At 48.9% G+C, this 23,340-nt stretch overlaps 1 protein-coding gene across 1 annotated transcript in view; it reads left to right on the forward strand.

Moving 5' to 3' along the window:
* The window catches only part of arhgef16 (Rho guanine nucleotide exchange factor (GEF) 16), a 58,706-nt gene that overhangs the window by 27,237 nt on the left and 8,129 nt on the right, over positions 1-23,340 (forward strand). The window contains exons 4-12 of the mRNA XM_068017147.1: positions 2,032-2,198; positions 6,522-6,578; positions 10,605-10,765; positions 17,715-17,867; positions 18,030-18,159; positions 19,884-19,958; positions 21,355-21,447; positions 21,793-21,947; positions 22,604-22,816. Of these exons, the coding sequence (XP_067873248.1) occupies positions 2,032-2,198; positions 6,522-6,578; positions 10,605-10,765; positions 17,715-17,867; positions 18,030-18,159; positions 19,884-19,958; positions 21,355-21,447; positions 21,793-21,947; positions 22,604-22,816 (1,204 nt within the window). The remainder of the gene's footprint in view (positions 1-2,031; positions 2,199-6,521; positions 6,579-10,604; positions 10,766-17,714; positions 17,868-18,029; positions 18,160-19,883; positions 19,959-21,354; positions 21,448-21,792; positions 21,948-22,603; positions 22,817-23,340) is intronic.

Consider the following 23,340-nt stretch of genomic DNA (forward strand, 5'->3'; position numbering starts at 1 on the left):
TATTGAACTCAATGTTCAGTCCGGCAGGCTGTAGTGTGCCTAATCGGTAGATGAGATGCTGTTCCTCGAGCTTGCGTTGATGTTCACTGGAACACTGCAGCAATCCCAGGACAGAGATGTGAGCATGAGAGCAGGGGGGAGTGTTGAAATGGCAAGCAACCGGAAGCTCAGCGTCCTGCTTGCGGACTGAGCGGAGATGTTCCGCAAAGCGGTCACCCAGTCTGCGCTTGGTCTCCCCAATGTAGAGGAGACCACACTGTGAGCAGTGAATACAGTATACTACATTGAAAGAAGTACAAGTAAATCGCTGCTTCACCTGAAAGGAGTGTTTGGGGCCTGGGATAGTGAGGAGAGAGGAGGTAAATGGGCAGGTATTACACCTCCTGCGATTGCAAGGGAAGGTGCCCTGGGACGGGGACGAGGTGGTGGGGGTAATGGAGGAGTGGACCAGGGTGTCGCGGAGGGAACGATCCCTTCGGAATGCTGACAGGGGAAGGGAGGGGAAGATGCGACTGGTAGTGGCATCACGCTGGAGGTGGTGAAAATGGCGGAGGATGATCCTTTTGGATATGGAGGCTGGTGGGATGAAAAGTGAGGACAAGGGGAACCCTGTCACGGTTCTGGGAGGGAGGGGAAGGGGTGAGGGTAATGCAAATTCTACCTGTGTGGCTCTCTCAGCCGTTGTTGGATCTTAAACATGGCAACGGATTTCCATACATTTCAGATATCTGCTTTGACCAAGAAACAAGAATGGGTATTTGGGGGTTGAGGAGGGGTATGAGTGCTCTGCCCATAGCTTTAAACCATTGAGAGTCAGCACCTTCAGGAGAGGAGGGGACCTGACCCCAGTGAGAGTCAGCACCTTCAGGAGAGGAGGGGACCTGACCCCAGTGAGAGTCAGCACCTTCAGGAGAGGAGGGAACCTGAACCCAGTGAGAGTCAGCACCTTCAGGAGAGGAGGGGACCTGAACCCAGTGAGAGTCAGCACCTTCAGGAGAGGAGGGGATCTGAACCCCAGTGAGAGTCAGCACCTTCAGGGGAGGAGGGGACCTGACCCCAGTGAGAGTCAGCACCTTCAGGAGAGGAGGGAACCTGAACCCAGTGAGTGTCAGCACCTTCAGGAAAGGAGGGGACCTGAACCCCAGTGAGAGTCAGCACATTCAGCAGAGGAGGGAACCTGAACCCAGTGAGTGTCAGCACCTTCAGGAAAGGAGGGGACCTGAACCCCAGTGAGAGTCAGCACATTCAGCAGAGGAGGGAACCTGAACCCCAGTGAGAGTCAGCACCTTCAGGAGAGGAGGGGACCTGAACCCCAGTGAGAGTCAGCACCTTCAGGAGAGGAGGGGATCTGAACCTGAGTGAGCATCAGCACCTTCAGGGGAGGAGGGAACCTGAACCCCAGTGAGAGTCAGCACCTTCAGGAAAGGAGGGGACCTGAACCCCAGTGAGAGTCAGCACCTTCAGGAGAGGAGGGGACCTGAACCCCAGTGAGAGTCAGCACCTTCAGGAGAGGAGGGCTTTAATTTGGATGTTGTATAGAAAGTCATGATGTTAATCTAGTGTTTTTGAGACAAATGTCAGGAGTGGTGAGCTAACTGGAGGCCGTGGGATTTGTTTATGATGTGTCTCTTGTCCAATGCAGTGAGAGGTTTTTAATGAGGTGATTTGTAATTCGGAATACTTCAGGTTCCTCGAACAAACCTGTTAGATTCCCCATCAGCATATCACTGCTTCACAGATCCCCTAGTACAGGACAGAACTGGAGTGAGGAACTGAGGCCTGTAGTAAAGGATTAAAGTTGGTGGCCTTATTTGAAATAACTGATTGGAAATCTATCGATGAATCCCAGCCAGCCAGCAGAGAATCCCATCCTGGGGACTCTCCGACGTTTCTCCCTCTGGCAGCAGGAGGGCTCGATGCTGGGCTTGTTCCAAGTGTCAGAGGGGCCCACCAATACCCAGGGCAGTGGGGGAGGGCCTGGTAACCTGTGTGAAACCTTCAGCTCCTTCTTGAGTAAATTCCTTTCCTCAGACCCAAGGCTGTACCAGGAGGTGCGAGAGAGAGGCCTGGCCAGCGTTCCCGAATCTGACGATGACTTGCTGGATGACACCGGACACTTGGAGTCTACAGAGCCGGATGAGAAGATTGTGGTTCAGAATTACCGGCCGGCACAGATGATGTGGAGCCAGTTACCACAGGTGAGCATTCCCATTCGAGGGATTGTTTCTGGTTGATTTGTCGGTTGTAACGTGTATTGTCAGTTAAAATTAGAATTAGAACATTACAGTGCAGTACAGGCCCTTCGGCCCTCGATGTTGCGCCGACCTGTGAAACCATCTGACCTACACTATTCCATTTTCATCCATATGTCTATCCAATGACCACTTAAATGCCCTTAAAGTTGGCAAGTCTACTACTGTTGCAGGCAGGGCGTTCCACGCCCCTACTACTCTCTGAGTAAAGAAACTACCTCTGACATCTGTCCTATATCTATCACCCCTCAACTTAAAGCTATGTCCCCTCGTGTTTGCCATCACCATCCGAGGAAAAAGACTCTCATTATCCACCCTATCTAACCCTCTGATTATCTTATATGTCTCTATTAAGTCACCTCTCCTCCTCCTTCTCTCCAACGAAAACAACCTCAAGTCCCTCAGCCTTTCCTCGTAAGACCTTCCCTCCATACCAGGCAACATCCTAGTAAATCTCCTCTGCACCCTTTCCAAAGCTTCCACATCCTTCCTATAATGCGGTGACCAGAACTGCACGCAATACTCCAGGTGCGGTCTCACCAGAGTTTTGTACAGCTGCAGCATGACCTCGTGGCTCCGAAACTCGATCCCCCTACTAATAAAAGCTAACACACCATATGCCTTCTTAACAGCCCTATTAACCTGCGTAGCAACCTTCAGGGATTTATGCACCTGGACACCAAGATCTCTCTGTTCATCTACACTACCAAGAATCTTCCCATTAGCCCAGTACTCTGCATTCCTGTTACTCCTTCCAAAGTGAATCACCTCACACTTTTCCGCATTAAACTCCATTTGCCATCTCTCAGCCCAGCTCTGCAGCCTATCTATGTCCCTCTGTACCCTACAACATCCTTCGGCACTATCCACAACTCCACCGACCTTAGTGTCATCCGCAAATTTACTAACCCACCCTTCTACACCCTCTTCCAGGTCATTTATAAAAATGACAAACAGCAGTGGCCCCAAAACAGATCCTTGCGGTACACCACTAGTAACTAAACTCCAGGATAAACATTTGCCATCAACCACCACCCTCTGTCTTCTTTCAGCTAGCCAATTTCTGATCCAAAGATCTAAATCACCTTCAACTCCATACTTCCGTATTTTCTGCAATAGCCTACCATGGGGAACCTTATCAAACGCCTTACTGAAATCCATATACACCACATCCACTGCTTTACCCTCAACCACCTGTTTGGTCACCTTGTCAAAAAACTCAATAAGGTTTGTGAGGCACGACCTACCCGTCACAAAACCGTGCTGACTATCGATAATGAACTTATTCTTTTCAAGATGATTATAAATCCTGTCTCTTATAACCTTTTCCAACATTTTACCCACAACCGAAGTAAGGCTCACAGGTCTATAATTACCAGGGCTGTCTCTACTCCCCTTCTTGAACAAGGGGACAACATTTGCTATCCTCCAGTCTTCCGGCACTATTCCTGTCGACAATGACGACATAAAGATCAAGGACAAAGGCTCTGCAATCTCCTCCCTGGCTTCCCAGAGAATCCTAGGATAAATCCCATCTGGCCCAGGGGACTTATCTATTTTCACACTTTCCAAAATTGATAACACCTCCTCCTTGTGAACCTCAATCCCATTTAGCCTAGTAGCCTGAATCTCAGTATTCTCCTCGACAACATTTTCTTTCTCTACTGTAAATACTGACGCAAAATATTCATTTAACACTTCCCCTACCTCCTCTGATTCCACACACAACTTCCCACTACTGTCCTTGATTGGCCCTAATCTAACTCTGGTCTTTCTTTTATTCCTGATATACCTATAGAAAGCCTTAGGGTTTTCCCTGATCCTATCCGCCAATGACTTCTCGTGTCCTCTCCTTGCTCTTCTTAGCGCTCCCTTTAGATCCTTCCTGGCTAGCTTGTAACTCTCAAGCGCCCTAACTGAGCCTTCACGTCTCATCCTAACATAAGCCTTCTTCTTCCTCTTGACAAGTGCTTCAACTTCTTTAGTAAACCACGGCTCCCTCGCTCGACAACTTCCTCCCTGCCTCACAGGTACATACTTATCAAGGACACGCAGTAGCTGCTCTTTGAATAAGCTCCACATTTCGATTGTTCCCATCCCCTGCAGTTTCCTTCCCCATCCTACGCATCCTAAATCTTGCCTAATCGCATCATAATTTCCTTTCCCCCAGCTATAATTCTTGCCCTGCGGAATATACCTGTCCCTGCCCATCGCTAAGGTAAACCTAACCGAATTGTGATCACTATCACCAAAGTGCTCACCTACATCTAAATCTAACACCTGGCCGGGTTCATTACCCAGTACCAAATCCAATGTGGCATCGCCCCTGGTTGGCCTGTCTACATACTGTGTCAGAAAACCCTCCTGCACACACTGGACAAAAACTGACCCATCTAAAGTACTCGAACTATAGTATTTCCAGTCGATATTTGGAAAGTTAAAGTCCCCCATAACAACTACCCTGTTACTCTAGCCCCTGTCGAGACTCCCAACAGGGTGACCTCACCTCTCCTGTTTCTAACTTCGGCCCATACTACCTCAGTAGACGAGTCCTCAAACGTCCTTTCTGTCGCTGTGATACTCTCCTTGATTAACAATGCCACACCCCCCCCCCTCTTTTACCATCTTCTCTGTTCTTACTGAAACATCTAAATCCCGGAACCTGCAACATCCATTCCTGCCCCTGCTCTACCCATGTCTCCGAAATGGCCACTACATCGAGATCCCAGGTACCAACCCATGCTGCAAGCTCACCCACCTTATTCCGGATGCTCCTGGCGTTGAAGTAGACACACTTTAAACCAGGTTCTTGCTTGCCAGTGCCCTCTCGCGTCCTTGTAACCTTATCCCTGACCTCACTACTCTCAACATCCTGTACACTGGCACTACATTTTAGGTTCCCATTCCCCTGCTGAATTAGTTTAAACCCCCCCGAAGAGCACTAGCAAATCTCCCCCCCCAGGATATTGGTACCCCTCTGGTTCAGGTGAAGACCATCCTGTTTGTAGAGGTCCCACCTACTCCAGAAAGAGCCCCAATTATCCAGGAAACCAAAACCCTCCCTCCTGCACCATCCCTGCAGCCACGTGTTCAACTCCTCTCTCTCCCTATTCCTCGCTTCGCTATCACGTGGCACGGGCAACAACCCAGAGATAACAACTCTGTTTGTTCTCGCTCTAAGCTTCCACCCTAGCTCCCTGAATTTCTGTCTTAAATCCCCATCTCTCTTCCTACCTATGCCGTTGGTGCCTATGTGGACCACGACTTGGGGCTGCTCCCCCTCCCCCTTAAGGATCCCAAAAACACGATCCGAGACATCACGAACCCTGGCACCTGGGAGGCAACATACCAACCGTGAGTCTCTCTCGTTCCCACAGAACCTCCTATCTGTTCCCCAAACTATGGAGTCCCCAATGACTAATGCTCTGCTCCTCTTCCCCCTTCCCTTCTGAGCAACAGGGACAGACTCTGTGCCAGATACCTGTACCCCATTGCTTACCCCTGGTAAGTCGTCCCCCGCAACAGTATCCAAAACGGTATACCTGTTGTTGAGGGAAACGGCCACAGGGGATCCCTGCACTGCCTGCTGGTTCCCTCTCCTTCCCCTGACGGTAACCCATCTACCTACTTCTTTTACCTGAGGTGTGACTACCTCCCCATAACTCCTCTCAATAACCCCCTCCGCCTCCCGAATGATCCGAAGTTCATCCAGCTCCAGCTCCAGTTTCCTAACGCGGTTCTCGAGGAGCTGGAGTTGGGTGCACTTCCTGCAGACGCAGTTAGCAGGGACACTCTTGGCGACCCTTACCTCCCACATTCTGCAGGAGGAACATACAACTGCCTTAACCTCCATTCCCACTATTCTAAAATCCCAACAAATCTACTGAAAAACCAAAAAAAAAAAATTCACAATTCACAATCTCTACGCCATTACAGTCAGGGAAGTGTAACCCCCAAACAATCCATGCCGATACTCCCAGTGCAGTGCTGAGGGAATGCTGCACAGTCTGATGTGCCATCTTTTCGATCAGACGTTAAACCAAGGCCCTGTCTACCCATTTTAAAGATTCTGAAAGATCTTGAAAAGTAATTCATTGGCTGTAAAGCAGTTTGGGACATCCTGATATTGTGAAAGACAGTATATAAACACAAGTTCTTTCTTTTGATCTTTGACCCATTGGGCTGGAGCAGCCCTAATGTGCTGCATTGCAGGGAATAAATAATATTACTGATACCTGCTTAATGATGCCTGATCTTTCTTGTTGTCAGGTACTAGAGAAAGGGATTCTGCAGAAACTGTCTGTTGAGGAACGCAAGCGGCAAGAGGTACGGAAAAGACGGACATCGGGTTATGGAACATCAGGGAATCTGCAACTCAGGAAGGCATTCTGGGAAATAGGTTGGAGGGTAAAGGCCATGGAGGTCAGAAACACATCATATTTTATTGTGAAGAACAGAGAGCCCACAGTGCAGGGTGTATCCAGAGTGAAAAGCCAGGGCCCACAGTGCAGGATGTATCCAGAGTAAAAGGCCAGGGCCCACAGTGCAGGATGTATCCAGAGTAAAAAGCCAAGGCCCACAGTGCAGGATGTATCCAGAGTAAAAAGCCAAGGCCCACAGTGCAGAATGTATCCAGGGTGATGATCCAGGGCCCACAGGGCAGGATGTATCCAGAGTAAAAAGCCAAGGCCCACAGTGCAGAATGTATCCAGGGTGATGATCCAGGGCCCACAGGGCAGGAAGTATCCAGGGTAAGAAACCAGGGCCCACAATGCAGGATGTATCCAGGGTAAGAAGCCAGGGCCCACAATGCAGGATGTATCCAGGGTGAAGAGCCAGGACCCACAGTGCAGGATGTATCCAGAGTGAAGAACCAGGGCCCACAGTGCAGGATGTATCCAGGGTAAGAAGCCAGGACCCAGTGCTGGATGTATCCAGAGTGAAGAACCAGGGCCCACAGTGCAGGATGTATCCAGGGTAAGAAGCCAGGACCCACAATGCAGGATGTATCCAGAGTGAAGAACCAGGGCCCAGTGCTGGATGTATCCAGAGTGAAGAACCAGGGCCCACAGTGCAGGATGTATCCAGAGTGAAGAACCAGGGCCCAGTGCTGGATGTATCCAGAGTGAAGAACCAGGGCCCACAGTGCAGGATGTATCCAGGGTAAGAAGCCAGGACCCACAATGCAGGATGTATCCAGAGTGAAGAACCAGGGCCCAGTGCTGGATGTATCCAGAGTGAAGAACCAGGGCCCACAATGCAGGATGTATCCAGGGTAAGAAGCCAGGACCCACAATGCAGGATGTATCCAGAGTGAAGAACCAGGGCCCAGTGCTGGATGTATCCAGAGTGAAGAACCAGGGCCCACAGTGCAGGATGTATCCAGGGTAAGAAGCCAGGGCCCACAATGCAGGATGTATCCAGAGTGAAGAACCAGGGCCCAGTGCTGGATGTATCCAGAGTGAAGAACCAGGGCCCACAGTGCAGGATGTATCCAGGGTAAGAAGCCAGGACCCACAATGCAGGATGTATCCAGAGTGAAGAACCAGGGCCCAGTGTTGGATGTATCCAGAGTGAAGAACCAGGGCCCACAGTGCAGGATGTATCCAGGGTAAGAAGCCAGGGCCCACAATGCAGGATGTATCCAGAGTGAAGAACCAGGGCCCACAGTGCAGGATGTATCCAGAGTGAAGAACCAGGGCCCAGTGCTGGATGTATCCAGAGTGAAGAACCAGGGCCCACAGTGCAGGATGTATCCAGGGTAAGAAGCCAGAATCCACAATGCAGGATGTATCCAGAGTGAAGAACCAGGGCCCAGTGCTGGATGTATCCAGAGTGAAGAACCAGGGCCCACAATGCAGGATGTATCCAGGGTGAAGAACCAGGGCCAACAGGGCAGGATGTATCCAGAGTGAAGAGCCAGAGACCACAGTGCAGGATGTATCCAGGGTGATGAACCAGGGCCCACAGTGCAGGGTGTATCCAGAGTGAAGAGCCAGGGCCCACAGTGCAGGATGTATCCAGAGTGAAGAACCAGGGCCCACAGTGCAGGATATATCCAGGGTGATGAACCAGGGCCCACAGTGCAGGATGTATCCAGAGTGAAGAGCCAGGGCCAACAGGGCAGGATGTATCCAGAGTGAAGAGCCAGGGCCGACAGGGCAGGATGTATCCAGAGTGAAGAGCCAGGGCCGACAGGGCAGGATGTATCCAGAGTGAAGAGCCAGGGCCGACAGGGCAGGATGTATCCAGAGTGAAGAGCCAGGGCCGACAGGGCAGGATGTATCCAGAGTGAAGAGCCAGGGCCGACAGGGCAGGATGTATCCAGGGTGAAGAGCCAGGGCCCACAGTGCAGGATGTATCCAGGGTGAAGAGCCAGGGCCCACAGTGCAGGATGTATCCAGGGTGAAGAGCCAGGGCCCACAGTGCAGGATGTATCCAGGGTGAAGAGCCAGGGCCCACAGTGCAGGATGTATCCAGGGTGAAGAACCAGGGCCCACAGTGCAGGATGTATCCAGGGTGAAGAACAAGGGCCGACAGGGCAGGATGTATCCAGGGTGAAGAGCCAGGGCCCAGTGCAGGATGTATCCAGAGTGAAGAGCCAGGGCCCAGTGCAGGATGTATCCAGAGTGAAGAGCCAGGGCCCAGTGTAGGATGTATCCAGAGTGAAGAGCCAGGGCCCAGTGCAGGATGTATCCAGGGTGAAGAGCCAGGGCCCGGTGCAGGACACTGCTAAAGCTGGAAAAAGGAAGAGACAAGAGCAAGATATTATAAGAAGTAGTTTGATGTTGGCATTGATTTTGGTTTTTAAAGGCCTGTTGCTTGTAAGTGGTTGGAGGTTCCGAGTGAACAGTTTGTTCAGTAGATGATGAGTTGTCTGCGGGACTTTGTGGTACAATATCAGAATTCTGCTCACAGCTACATTTATTGCAATTTAAAAGTGAGAGTTCTGCTGATAGTCTGGTGGGTAAAACGAAACCAGGAACAGCAGAAGGTCATGGTTAGCTCCTGTCAACTGGGGCTGAGCTACAATTAGCTTCGACTGCTCTGGGTTAGATTGTCAGTTGCCTGAGACAGCTGGTCTGTAGAGGGTACTTTTCTGTTATTACATAGAATGTACAGCACAGAAACAGGCCATTCAACCCAACAGGTCTATGCTGGCATTCCTTCCACACATCATCAAACCCTATCAGCATATCCTAGTCCTTTCTAGCGTCATAGAGAGATACAGCACTGAAACAGGCCCTTCGGCCCACCGAGTCTGTGCTGACCAACAACCACCCATTTATACTAATCCTACATTAATCCCGTATTCCCTACCACATCCCCACCTTCCCTCAATTCTCCTACCTACACTAGGGGCAATTTACAATGGCCAATTTACCTATCAACCTGCAAGTCTTTGGCTGTGGGAGGAAACCGGAGCACCCGGCAGAAACCCACGCGGTCACAGGGAGAACTTGCAAACTCTGCACAGGCCAGAACTGAACCCGGGTCGCTGGAGCTGTGAGGCTGCGGTGCTAACCACTGCGCCACTGTGTCTCCCTCCTATTTATCCAGCTCCCCCTAAATACATCTCTGCTATTCGCCTCAACTACTCCCTGTGGTAGCGAGTTCCACATTCTAACCATTTTCTGGATAAAGAAGATTCTCCTGAATTCCCTTTCGGAATCTGCTCTAGCTTTAAATTCCCCACAAGTGGAAACATATTATCCTTGTCTACCATATCAAATCCTTTCATAATTTTAAAGATCAGGCCACACTTCAAGCTATTCCTTTTCTAGTGAAAAGAGCCCCAGCTAGTTCAATCTTTCCTGAAAGGTAGAAATTTTCAATTTTGGTCTCATTCTTGTAAATTGTTTGCACCTTCTCCAGTGCTTCGATATCCTTTGTAATGTAAAGAGCAGTACTGTGCACAATGTGCTATGTGATCTATCAAAGGTTCGGTACAATTTTAACTTAACTTCTCTACTTTTCAATTCTATCCCTCTAGAAATAGTCAGTGTTATGGGACATTGTTGGGGCAGATTCGAGGGAGCGTAACTCTACCGAGCATTTGATGCTTTCACTGAGTGCCTGAAACACAGAGTCTCAGAGAATAAAATATGTGCCAGGCACAGTGTCGCTGATTGCTGCCCAGTCACTCCTACTGGGAAATATGTGGATTTTGGGTGAAAGCTTGATTGCTCTCAAATGTGAGGCTCTCTAGGGTTGAATATCCACCGAGTATTCTCAGTCTGGACTTACACAGGAAGAAAGGCCACTGAGGAAGGCACCAAGCTGTGCCCTACAGGAGTGGGCTCATTACTGAAGAGAAATTGTGTTCCCTCTTCATTCTTTTCCTTTCTACAGGCCATCTTTGAGATCCTTGTATCAGAGTACTCCTACCAGCACAGTCTGAATGTCCTAATCAAAATGTTCAAGAACTCAAAAGAACTGCAGATGACCATAACCACCACTGAACACCACCATCTCTTCTCCAACATCTGTGACGTTCAAGAGGCCAGTCAGAGGTAGGAGGGGGTGCAGAGGGAAGTGGGGAAAGAGTTGGGGGGTAGGTGGGAGGGAGGCATAGTGGAGGGGAAGGGTCAGAGGAAGGGGATGGGGTGAGGTGGAGAGGAGGGTACCGGTGGGGTGGATGGGAAGAGGATGACAGAGGTGGAGGTGGAAGTGAAAGGAGAGGATGAGTCTCCTGTGCTGTTCTGATGGGTCTTGTGTGGCGCACACTTTCTCTCTACAAGCTCCAAGCGCACGGCCCTTCACATAATCCCAACCTGTAGCTGGTGGTTGAGACGCTCAGTTATTACCCTGCGTGTGAACTCGGTTAACCCATCAGCAGCTTCAGTAAAAAAAAAAGCTTGCATTTCTATCGCACTTTTAATAATCTCAGCATATCCAGAGAACTTTCCAGCCAATGAGGTACTTTTGAAGAGTTGTCGCTGTTGTAATGAAGGAAATGATGTGGAAGATCTGATTTGTGACTCAGTCATTCCAGTGTAACTTGTTAAATTGGCCTTTTTGTTCTCCTATCCTACTCTGCAGAACCTGCTGACTCATGCTGGGGTACAATGCACTGGCCCCAGGACCCCCGATACTTTGAGTAACCTCAACAGTGAGCGAGCTATTTAACTGCTGGGGCATCACAGAAATTGGGAATTCCTGCTCGCATGGGCAATTCACAACAGGGGCTCACTAGATGATGCTCAGGAGCTGATTTTTCCAGCCCCCGTCCCCATCCATAAGCCAGTTGCATCATTCCAGTAAGGCCAACCAGGGTTTGCTGGGTGAAGGTGAGGGTTGTGATGCCCACCTCAGTTCAATATTCCATCATCACTCCATGTCTAGAGTGCGTTGCACATGAATGTGGGACCCTGACCAAGGTGCCATTGGACAGCTGGAATCAGTGGAACTGTCCCAAGCAGGAGTCAACATTTTACAAGAGAGAAAGTCACTTTAAAAAAAAAAAATGGAAGAATATGATAGGTTATATAGTTACCCCAAGAGTCCCGGCCAGAATGAAGATGATTGGGTAATTCCCCCATCGATCATGCCTGGAGACTGCAATGCTGGATGTGACTGGGTTTGATTTTACATGCATAGTTGGTATGTAACTACCCTCTGCTCAATGCATTTTTCTGGAGAAATAAACCCGCTTTTATCGGGAGATTTTGCTGTAGTTTTGGTCATGTGTTCAGGGACTCAATGTTTCCTCTGCCCAGCCTTCAACTCATTGGCTGACATAGCAGTGCCAATATTCACCCTGAGAATGACAATCGACTCCTGGAAATCCCACTGTTTGGTTTGCCATTTGTGTCAGCGTTGACATTAGCCTTTAACTTGACTATTCCAATGCTCTCCAAACTGGCCTCCCGCCTTCCATTCTCCATGTACTTGAGCTTATCCAAAACTCTGCTGTCCGTATCCTAACCTTCACCATGTCCCATTCACCTATCACCCCCTCCTCTGCACGCTGATCTATATTGGTTCAGTTGCCTCAGTTTTAAAATCCTCATCCTTGTTTTCAAATCCCTTCATGGTCTCCCCCTCCCTATTTCTGTAACCTCCTCCAGCTCCACAACCCTGAGATCTCTGCAGTCCTCTATCTGGCCTCTTCTGCATTCCCTGTTTTAATCACTCCTCCATTGGCAGCCGTGCCTTCAGCTGCCTGGAATTCACCTCCTAAACCTCTCATTCTCCCTATATGGCTCAGTGTCAAATTTTGTTATTACCTGCAGGGCTATGGGGATCGAGTGGAGGAGTGGGACTGACTGGTAGTTCTGTGGCGAGCTGGCTGAATGGCCTCTTTCTGTGCCATAAGTGACTCTACTGTCCTTGGGGCATTTTACTATGTTAAAGGCACTATATACATAGCTTTATATATGATTCACCACACAGATACAGGCCATTCAGCCCAACCAGTCCATGCAGGCGTTTATGCTTCACTCATCTAAATCTATCAGTATAACCCTCTATTCCCTTCTCCCTCATAGGCTTGTCTAGCTTCCCCTTAAATGCATCGATACTCTTCAACCACTCCCTGTAGTGGCGTGTTCCACAATCTCACCACTCTCTGGGCAAAGGAGTTTCTTCTGAATTCTCTGTTGATTTCTTGGTGACTGTCTTATTTTGATGGTCTCCTGTTATGCTCTTCCCCACAAGTCGAAATATTTAGAAACTGAGCTGGAGTAGCCATATAAATACCGTGGCTACAAGAGCAGGTCAGAGGCTAGGAATCCTGTGACGAGTAACTTACCTCCTGACTCCCCAAAGCCTGTCCACCATCTACAAGGCACAAGTCAGGAGTGTGATGGAATACTCTCCACTTGCCTGGATGGGTGCAGCTCCAACAACACTTAAGATGCTTGACACCATCGAGGACAAAGCAGCCCGCTTGATTGACACCCCATCTACAAACATTCACTCCCTCCACCGCCGACGCACAGTGGCAGCAGTGTGTACCACCTACAAGATGCACTGCAGTAACGCACCACGGCTCCTTCAACAGCACCTTCCAAACCCGCGACCTCTACCAACTAGAAGGACAAGGGCAGCAGATGCATGGGAACACTACCACCTGCAAGTTGCCATCCAAGTCCTACACCATCCTGACTTGGAACTATATCGCTGTTCCTTCACTGTCGCGAGGTCAAAATCCTGGAACTCCCTTCCTAACAGCACTGTGGGTGTACCTACCCCACATGGACTGCAGCGGTTCAAGAAGGCAGCTCACCACCACCTTCTCAAGGGCAATTAGGGATGGACAATAAATGCTGGCCTGGCCAGTGACGCCCAAATCCCATGAATGAATTAAAAAAAAAATTCCCTATGTATCGACTCTATAAAAACTTCTCATAGTTTTAAAGACCTATTGGGTCACCCTCTCAACCTTTTTTCAGGAGAAAACCCTGCCTGTCAATCCTTTGCTGAAATGTATCCATTCGCATTTCTAGCATCATCCTTGTAAATCTTCTCTTTGTCCTCTCTGGTGCCTCTGTATCCTTTCTATAAAATGGTGACCAGTACTGCATGCAGTACTCTTTAAGTATGGCCTTAACAAGCTATGATACAGATTTTGCAGAACTTCCCTACTTTTCAATTCTATAAATGCAAGTAGTTGTTGCCAGTTTGGACTGTGCGATACGGCCTTGTTTTGGGGTGGGTGGGTGGGTGGGGGGGGGGTTGTGGGGGTGTGTGTGGTGAAAGCCGGACGAATTGTGCTGCCACCAGTAGTTGAACCAGGCATGTTGGAACAAAGGCACCACCCAAGCTGCTTTACATGGCTGTCTCCAGTGCGAGTTGGAGACAGGCCAGGACTTGAATGTTCGCAGGTTGCTTGCCGAGAAAAGCTGCTTTTATTTTCTCTGCTTCCAACAGGCAGATCAGGAATTTCCCTGAAACAATGAGCAAGGAGCTTGATTGTGGGGGTAGTGTGGCAACCCGTCCATGAGACAACCATATGTGTCCAGGAACATTGCGAGTCTGACCTACAGGAGACACAGTATCGCTGGTTTACCAGGATCGGGTTACAATGTTGGCCTGGAGCACTGACTAAACTCTGGAAAGCCGACAAACTGGGTTTCACGAGCGTGGTTTCGCTTGGGATTAGTGTCGCCTGTGAATGTTCTGAGCAGTGTTTTCTCTCTCTTCCTGAAGGTGCTGACTCTTGCCTCGGTGCAGAGTGCAACACTGGCAGCTGCCCTTTCACACTTCAGTCCCTCTTTATCTGAGAGTCAGGACAGTGAGTTGTTTAGAATTACACAGAGCCCGCATCAGAGAAACAGGGCCAGCAGGTCTGTGCTGGTGTTTGTGCTCCACACGAGTCTCTTCCCACTCTAATCACCCTGCCATCCATATCCCTCTATTCCCTTCTCCCTCATGTACTCGTTAAGCCTCTTCTTAAGTACATTAATACAGTTAACCTCAACCACAATATCACAACAAGTTCCATATTCTCATTACACACTGCGTAAAGAAATTCCTCCTGAATTCTTTATTTGATCTGTTACTATCTTGCATTTATGCCACAAGCAGAAACAATTTCTCCACGTCCACCCGATCGAATCCCCTCCTAACTTTCAAGACAGCTTTTCTCCTGCTCCTCTCGTTTCCAGAGGAGAATCTCAATCCCTTACGACACTTGGATCCGACATTACAGCAGTGACTGCTCTTCAAAAAGAGCAAGTACTGCATTGGCTGTAAACTCTGAGACATCCTGAGGTGGTGTAAGGCGCCATATAAATGCAAGTCTTTTTATCCCAATTCTGATGACCTCCTTGTAAATCACTTCTGTACATTCTCCAGTAATTCAATATCCTTTTTGTAATTATGAAGGCCAGTATTGCATAAGTGTGGTCTAACCAAGGTTCTATATAAATGTAGCATTACCTCCCTGCTTTTGTATTCTATTCCTCTACAAATAAACTCCAGTCCTTGTGGGTGGGGCCTCATTGCCAGACACAATACTGTCCTCACCCACGGTCCTCACCCGCTGTCCACTCCTGTCGGCATGTTCTAACAACAACGACTTGCATTTGTATAGCAGCTTTAATGTAGTAAAATGTCCCAAAGCATTTCACAGAAGCATTATCGCACAAAATTCGACACTGAGCCGCATGAGAAGATATTAGGGCAGATGGCCGAAAGCTTGATCAAAGAGGTAGATTTTAAGTAGTTTCTTAAAAGATGGGACAGAGGTGGGGTGGTTTAGGGAGGGAATTCCAGAGTTTAGGGCCCGGGCAGCTGAAGGCAATGCTGCCAATGGTGCAGTGATGGAAATCAGGGATGTGCAAGAGGCCAGAATTAGAGGAATGCAGAGATCTCGGTGGGCTGGAGGGGGTTACAGAGATAAACAGGGGTGAGGCCAGGGAGGGATTTGAACACAAGTTTAGAATTTTAAAATGGAGGCATTATTGGATTGGGAGCTACCATTGGACAGTGAGCACAGTGGGGGGAGGATGAACAGGACTTGGTGCGTGTTAAAATAGAGGCAGCAAAATTTTGGATAAGTTCAAGCGTATGGAGGGTGGGAGGTGAGAGGTCAGCTAGGAGAGTGCTGGAATAGTTGAATTTGGAGGTAACAAAGGCATGGGTGAGGGTTTCAACAGTAGATGGGTTGAGGCAGGAACAGTGATGTCATCGAGATGGAAGTAGGAGGTCTTGGTGACAGAAAAGTTGTGGAGTCAGAAGCTCAAATTGCTCAAATAGGACAGCACCTCTGGCCATGCAGCTCTCCCGCAGCACCACACTGAGTGCCCACTAGATTTTGTGCTCAATTCCCTGAAGTGAGGCTTGAAATTGTTGTGTCATTGCCTTCTCATTACAGAAACCACAACCTTCTGACTCCAAGATGAACGTGCTACTGACTGAGCCACAGCTGGCTCTTGGTGCTTTGACGTTGCTGTTGGTTAGTGTATAATATTGTGAGAGGCATTAACCTCTGGTTTTTGTGGCATCCACTAATTTCAGAGAATTTGATAGAGAAGCGTGTATTGGGGGTGGATGTGGTGCAGGGGCAAAAGCATTAAAGCTAAATTGCTGCAAGTGGGGTAAATATTAACTAGGACAAGGAACACAATCCAATTCCTCAGTTATGGGGGACAAAGGTCACTCTCTGCAAACTTTTGTTCAGTAGCTGGGAAGCACTGGAAGAGCCGACAGGGTGAAGAAGATAATGAACACAGAGATTCTGGGCTTCTCTGCACAATGTTAGGGGTTGCAGTATCTTTGTGCCCACTTGTTAAATTAAAGTGACGTTACACACGTAAAATTACCATCCCTGTAGTCTGAACAGATGAGCTGTTTCCCTAGATTTGAACAGGGTGCCGTCAGTATAACTTTTAACCAAGAGATCTATTTAAAGGGGCAGTGTGCTGATGGTAAATTGCCAGATTTCTATTTAAAGGGGCAGTGTGCTGATGGTAAATTGCCAGATTTCTATTTAAAGGGGCAGTGTGCTGATGGTAAATTGTCTCCTTGCACAGATTGATGTGTATGTTCACTGAGATCACTGGGAGCACAGCATTGCTGTGATGGTTGCTGGGTTTATATTTTATTAGCCTGTGTGTTGAAAAGCCAATGAGTGAAATGGGTCTAGTTTCAGCTGTCTTCCAGTGATGCATGAATTACAGGTCAGTGTGACTGATTAGACTTTAGTATTTATCTGGGCAGACTGCAAGTGTGCCTCCTGGGTTTATATGGATGGGGCTCTTGTCTCCCTTAACTGATAATGGCAGGATGTTGGAATCGGAGACAAAGGCTGCAATTGTGAATTTGTTTGTGTTTATCTCTCGATTGGGTGCTGCCTGTTTATTCTGTGCTGTGGATTCCCCATGGGGCTGTTCAGAATAAATCAGATGATGCTCACTGACCCACATTGGCTCCTGGTCCCCGAATGCCTCAGATTAAAATTTCATATCCTCTTGTTCAAATCCCTCCCTGGCCTCACCTTTCCCTATCTCTGTAACCACCTCCAGCCCCCTGAGGTCTCTGTGCTTCCCCCGCTCCCCACGCCCAGCTTCTTGTGTATCCCCACTAGTAGCAGCCATGCCTTCAGCTGCCCAAGCCCTAAGCTCTGAAATTCTCCCACGACCCCTCTGGACTGCTGTAGCTGCTTGACCAAGCTTTTGGCTACTTGTTGTAATATCTTGTTTATCGGTGCCGGATTTTGTTTGCTTCCGTTCCTGTGAAGCACCTTGGAACAGTTTACTATGCTGAAGATGCTATATAAATGCAAGTTGTTGGTGCAAAGCTCTTGGTAATGACAGCAGCTGCTGAGTTGGCCCTCGCTTCAAATTGGCCGGTGCATGAGTTCAGTTCCTGTAATATCCTGAGCTCAGTTATTGATCCATTGCTGTTGGTGAGAGAAGTTTGCAGATTGGGAAGAAAATATCCAGATGTAGTTCAGGAAGAACCAGCAAGAAATCACCTCTGTTTTTGTTAAAATTATTCTGTGCTTTTCTTTAGGTTTTTTGATGACCTTGAGACGCGGCACAAGCAAGACCCAGTCATCCAGGATATCAGTGACATCGTGGAATATCACACATCAAACTGTTTCGGTGCTTACGTTATCTACTGCTCAAATGAAATCTACCAGCAAAGAACACTTCAGAAGTTACTGTAAGTACAGTGATTCGGACTGTCTGAGGCTTTGAAACTTTTGAACGTTGCCAAGTCAAACATCATGGGACTGACAGTGAAGACTGGGCCTAGCCAGCTAGGCTCTGTTAGTGGGTCACTGCCCCCAGAAATTGGTTAACGATCTTCTTTTGCCTCTCGCAGCAATTCAAACACACAGTTCAAGGAGACCCTGCAGCGGATTCAGAGCAAACCGGAATGTGGAGGTCTGCCCATCATCTCCTTCCTGATTCTGCCCATGCAGAGGGTGACCCGACTACCACTCCTCATGGATGTAGGTTGCCTGGCAACGCTCTATCTGGTTTGTGTGGGATCACTGGCTGGTGGGTTATTGATGATAAAACCTCATGGTGTCTGAAGGCTGACATCTCCTGAATGGGAAGGGGCTGGGGAGAGTGGGGAAGGGGATCGAGAATGGCTGCCAAACTGCTGAGAGCAGTAAAAGTTCAGGCCTGCCTGACGGAGATGTGTCATGTGTAGATGAATCAGATAGAACCTCTGCAGAATTCTTGCTCTGCAATTTAAATGGGCTTGGCCCAGTATGGGATGGAGCAGATTGCTCATGAACTGGGGAAGGAGCTTGATGGGCTGAATGAACCCAATCTCATTCCAAGCATACGTTAAGTACCGAATACTATTACCGGTAGAATTACGTTGTATTTGCAGCACAGAAATGGGCCATTCGACACAATAGGTCCCCCTACTGGTGTTTATGCTGCACATAAGCTTCCTCCCAGTTTGCTTGATCTAACCCCCTCAACATGTCCATATAATACTAAACAGGGTGCAAGAGGGCTCCCTGCATATAGCATGTTCTGAGATGTGAAGGGGTTACTGTTACTGTTAGAAAAGGGTAGATTGTGCAGCTGTGTTGGGATTTACATTGTAAGAGACCAGTGGATTTCACTGCATCATGTAAGGCTGGAGTGGAATGTGCATTTTATTCCTTAACAGGACCCTGTTCCTTCACTCAGATCCCAGGGCATAACATTTCTCCCTCAACCAACACCACCAAAAACACATTAACAGGTCACCCACCTTAACGCTGTTTGTGGGATCTTACTCTGCATAGATCAGCTGACACATTTACTTGCATTTAGGTCCATGTTCTTCAAGATAATGCAGTGGATGTGGAGGCACTTTGGGATGTTTCTGAGACATGTGGAAGATGTGAGGTCTTGGTCTCTCCATCTGTTCCTCCCTTGTATCATTCATCAGGGTTAAAACATTGATAGAAATGAAAGTGGAAAGCAGCAGAGAATCGTCCCCAATTCCAGCAACAGTTTACGGAAACTTCCATCCATACAAAAAGAATGTGAATGAACTTGTTTTGTTGACTGTGTGTGCGGGAATGCTTTATTCAATTCACTTTTAGGAGGACCAGCACTAGAGAGTCATTACAAAGCAACCAATGGGATGGTGATGTTGGAATGACATTGCAGTCTGGGTAAGCAATAGTCCCACATGAATGGAGCTTTTGGCCTCTGGGTTTGCAGTTCCTGGCAAACAGGTCCCGCCATTACTGCCATCAACATTCACTGTGCCGTGTAAATTCAGCCAGACAGAGACCGCTCGCTGTGCAGTGACCTCCCTCCACCCAGCACCACCCACCCCCTCTCCCCCTCCCCCCCCGCCCCACCTTCCTTCCTGTAGTCTAGTCCTTTCCCTGCACAGGGAAGCTGTTGGTTTGCAAAGTTGCCGGGGGCAAAACCATCATTCTTTTGATTGGAAGTGTAAGTTAGTGAGGTGTGATCAGGACTCCGAGTCCTGATTCCTGGGTAGTTAGGGAGAAAGAGAGAGAGACACACAATCAAAAATAGGAACAGAGCGTGCTTGACTCTTTCGAAAGAGAAACCTAGAACCAATGTTATTGCTCCAAGAGGGCCCAGAGTTGGCTGACACCCAAAGCCAGGCTGCCACCTGTCTGATGTGGCTTCTGTGCCTTCTCTTTTAACATTGCTGTGTTTTCACACTAATCCCCTCTCATTTGTCTTTCAGACTATTTGTCAGAAAACCAATCGTCTTCAAAAGGAGTACGATGCAGCCACCCGGGCGTTGAAAGCCATCAGTAAGGTACAGGCTAGATAGCTCCCACCTACCTCTGTACAGTTGGAATGTTGGCCAACCAGTGTTCCTCAGTACAGGCAGGACAGAGCAAGGAAAGGACAACACTTCATCAGATCTCCTGCCACAGCTCATGTACATTCTGCCAATCACTGCTTTTCCCCTCAACAGCTCTCCGTCCTCTCTCAATCCTGAGGTCATCTGAGGGCTGAATCTTGCTTTAGCCTGACGGGCTTTTCTTATATCTCACTCACATTCCTTGACCAGATACCAGCTGTTGGATGAGCATCACAACCCTGGTACCCATGTATGTGTGTGTGTGTGTCTCTGTATCTGTGTGGCTCTTCAGTGCAGTATTGAGGGGGTGCTGCACTGTAGGAGTTGCCGTCTTTTGGCAGAAACGTTATACTGAGGCCTCATCTGCTGTCTTGGGTGGAAGTGAAAGATCCCACAGCACTATTTGAAGAAGTGTAGAGGAGTTCTCACAACATTTATCCCTCAACCAACACTTAAAACAGATTATCTGGACATTATCTCATTGCTGTTTGTGGGAGCTTGCTGTGCACAAATTGGCTGCATTTCTTACATTGGATACTTCTTGAAATGTTGCAATCAGCTGTGAGGTGCTTTGGAATGTACTGAGGTCATGGAAGATGCTATATAAATGCAGAGCTTTCTTTCGCTTTCTCTCCTGTGCTCTTGCGCGCTTTTTCTCTCTGTGCCTTGTATTCTGTCTCAGAGTGGGGGTGGGGAGAGGAGAACAATGTCTCTGTATTGGGGATGGGGGACTGCGGGCGATGATTGTCTAAATAGGGGAGAGAGAACAGTCTGAAATCCCCTCTTCTCCTCGTCACCTTTATGTCTGATGCAGTGCTGGCCCGGTTTACCTGGGTTTGAGACTTCTTGTGTGTGCACGGTCTGCCCTCTGGTGGATTTCTTGCTGTGTTACAGGAAGAACAATCCAGAGAACGTGAGTTCAAATCTCACCAGGGCAGTGTGAGAATTTGAATTCAGTTTTAAAATCTGGTAATAAAAAGCCGGTGTCAGTAAAAGTGACTGAAACAGTCACATTGTCATAAAAACCCCACCTAGTTCACTGGTGTCCTTTCTTTGCCACCGTCTCTTATGAGACAGGCGATGGAACATTGGGGACACCTGCAGCATGCATTCTGATGGGCCTACGCCCTCCTGAACTTTAACCCCTTCCTATTGGCCTACTTTCAGGCCTGTTTCTTGAGTTCTTAGCTATTTTGAAGCTTTTGGTCAGTGTTGGTTGCTACTCCAGCTAGTCCTGTTGCCCTCTGTGTTGTCGGTAACTATGGTAGCATAATTTCTCCGCACCCTGACCCTTTGAACCCCAATGATCAGTTTGTTGTGCACCCAGCAGCTTTCTGTTCATTTTTAGCTGGTTAAGACCTGCAATGAAGGAGCTCGGAAGATGGAGCGAACAGAACAGATGTTCACAATCCAGACACAGCTGGATTTCGGGAAGATCAAGGTATTGTGCTGTGATCAGTCTCTACCTGTATTTTGTGTGAAAGTTTTCTCTCTCGTGCTCGCTCGCTCATTGTTATCCTCCCCTTCACCGTCTGCCTGTACTTTGCTTTTTCTCTCAGTTCCACTATTCTCACTCTCTGGCGGTTTGTCTATTTCCCACTCCTCACCTTGTTTCCTGTCTGTCTCTTTTCTGTGTGTGTTTCTGTCACTGTCTTTCCCTCCCTCTCCAGCCATTCCCCCTCACCTCACCTCACCTCTCCCTCCTTCCTTCCCCTGCTCCCTCCTTCCCTCTCACCCACCACCCGCTGCCCAGAGACTGTTTTATTGACTCTCTCTTGTATTCTAGGGTTTCCCTCTCATCTCTGCTTCAAGATGGCTGCAGAAAAGTGGGGAGCTGACTGTGTTTGTGGAAGAATCCGGAATCTTTCGCAAAGTGTTTGGGAAGCAAAGTTGTTTCCTCTTCCTCTTCAACGATGTGCTGATTGTTACCAGGAAACGAAGGTCTCTCCTCCTTTCTGGTTCTCCTTCAATCCCAGTATTTGTGTAGTGACTGAGAGCAAGTGTTTGCCGAGGGGCCGAGTTGGGGTCACAGCCAAACCCGATGTCCTGACTCTCAGGACGTCACTAGATAGTAATCCAGAGTTAGTCCTGGCTGATGCTTCCCTCTGTAGCCCACCAGCACTGGGACCCACTCTAGTGCCTCTCCTGTCGATCAGCTGGACCCTAAATTGATCGTAGAGCCTGTATGCCTCAGACCTGCACCAACGAGCACTTTTTCCCAGAAATGGCATGTGGGTAAAGCAGAATTTGGGACCATTGATATCCAAACACTAGTTCGGATATTACACCCTATTAGTGTGAGTGGATGTGGCTGTCTGTCCTCCCCCCACCCCACACATACTCCTTGCACCTGGGGGGGGGAGGGAAGGGGGAAGTCACATGACTCCATGCACCTGGGAGCATTGAAGGGGTGTGGTGCATCATGTGACTTCTCCCATGAGCCAATGTGGGAGGACTCCATGTGTTGTCACCTCTTGTTGCGTCTGTAAACGTTGCAGGGTTTTGGGGGTCAGAGGGGTCGAAGGTCAGATATTGCGTCTGGTTCAATGATACCTGTGACTGCCCCGAAGGCTGATGGTTCTGTCCTTTCTTGTCAGTGAAGAGAGTTACACGGTGCAGGACTACGCCAAGCTGGACCAAGTGGAGGTGGAGGCGTTGGAGAGCAGCGAGTTGCCCCACTCTCCGCCAGGGAAGGCCGCAGGTGGCGGAACCCTCCCTCGTAGTGGCTCCAACACTTGCCTCTTAAAAATAATCATGAAAAGGAACAGCGCCGGTGAACTGGAGCAAATCGTCTTAGCCACGGACTCCCAGTGAGTACAATCGACTAATTGCCTGAACCTGACTGCGCAACTCCACACTGGCATTTTTGAAAAGGATCTCCCCACCCACTTTCCTCCTGTGTCCCCCCACCCCACCTTCTCCCCACTTTCCTCTTGACGCCCCCCACTTTCCTCCTGTCCCCACCTCACCCACTTTCCTCTTGACCCCCATCCCCCCACTTCCCTCTTGATTCCCCCCTCACTTCCCCCTCCCCCCATTTTCCTCTTGTCCCCCCCTCCCCTCACTTTCCTCTTGTTCCCCTCCTCGCCCCACTTTCCTCCTCCAATCCCACCCTCTTCCCCCACAATTTCCACTCCTGCTGACCATGGGTACAGTCACATGGACCATCAAATCCCCATTCTCCATATGTGAGCTGAAACAGCCTAATGAACTACACTGGGCATCAGTGCTGGGCATCAGAGCGGGGATCAGTGCTGGGCATCAGAGCAGGGATCAGTGCTGGGCATCGTCCCCTCTCTCTGTCTACAGGTTGACTTTATGACAAGGTCAGTGC

Source organism: Heterodontus francisci, chromosome 37, assembly GCF_036365525.1.
Source record: "Heterodontus francisci isolate sHetFra1 chromosome 37, sHetFra1.hap1, whole genome shotgun sequence".
NCBI classification, from domain to species: domain Eukaryota; kingdom Metazoa; phylum Chordata; class Chondrichthyes; order Heterodontiformes; family Heterodontidae; genus Heterodontus; species Heterodontus francisci.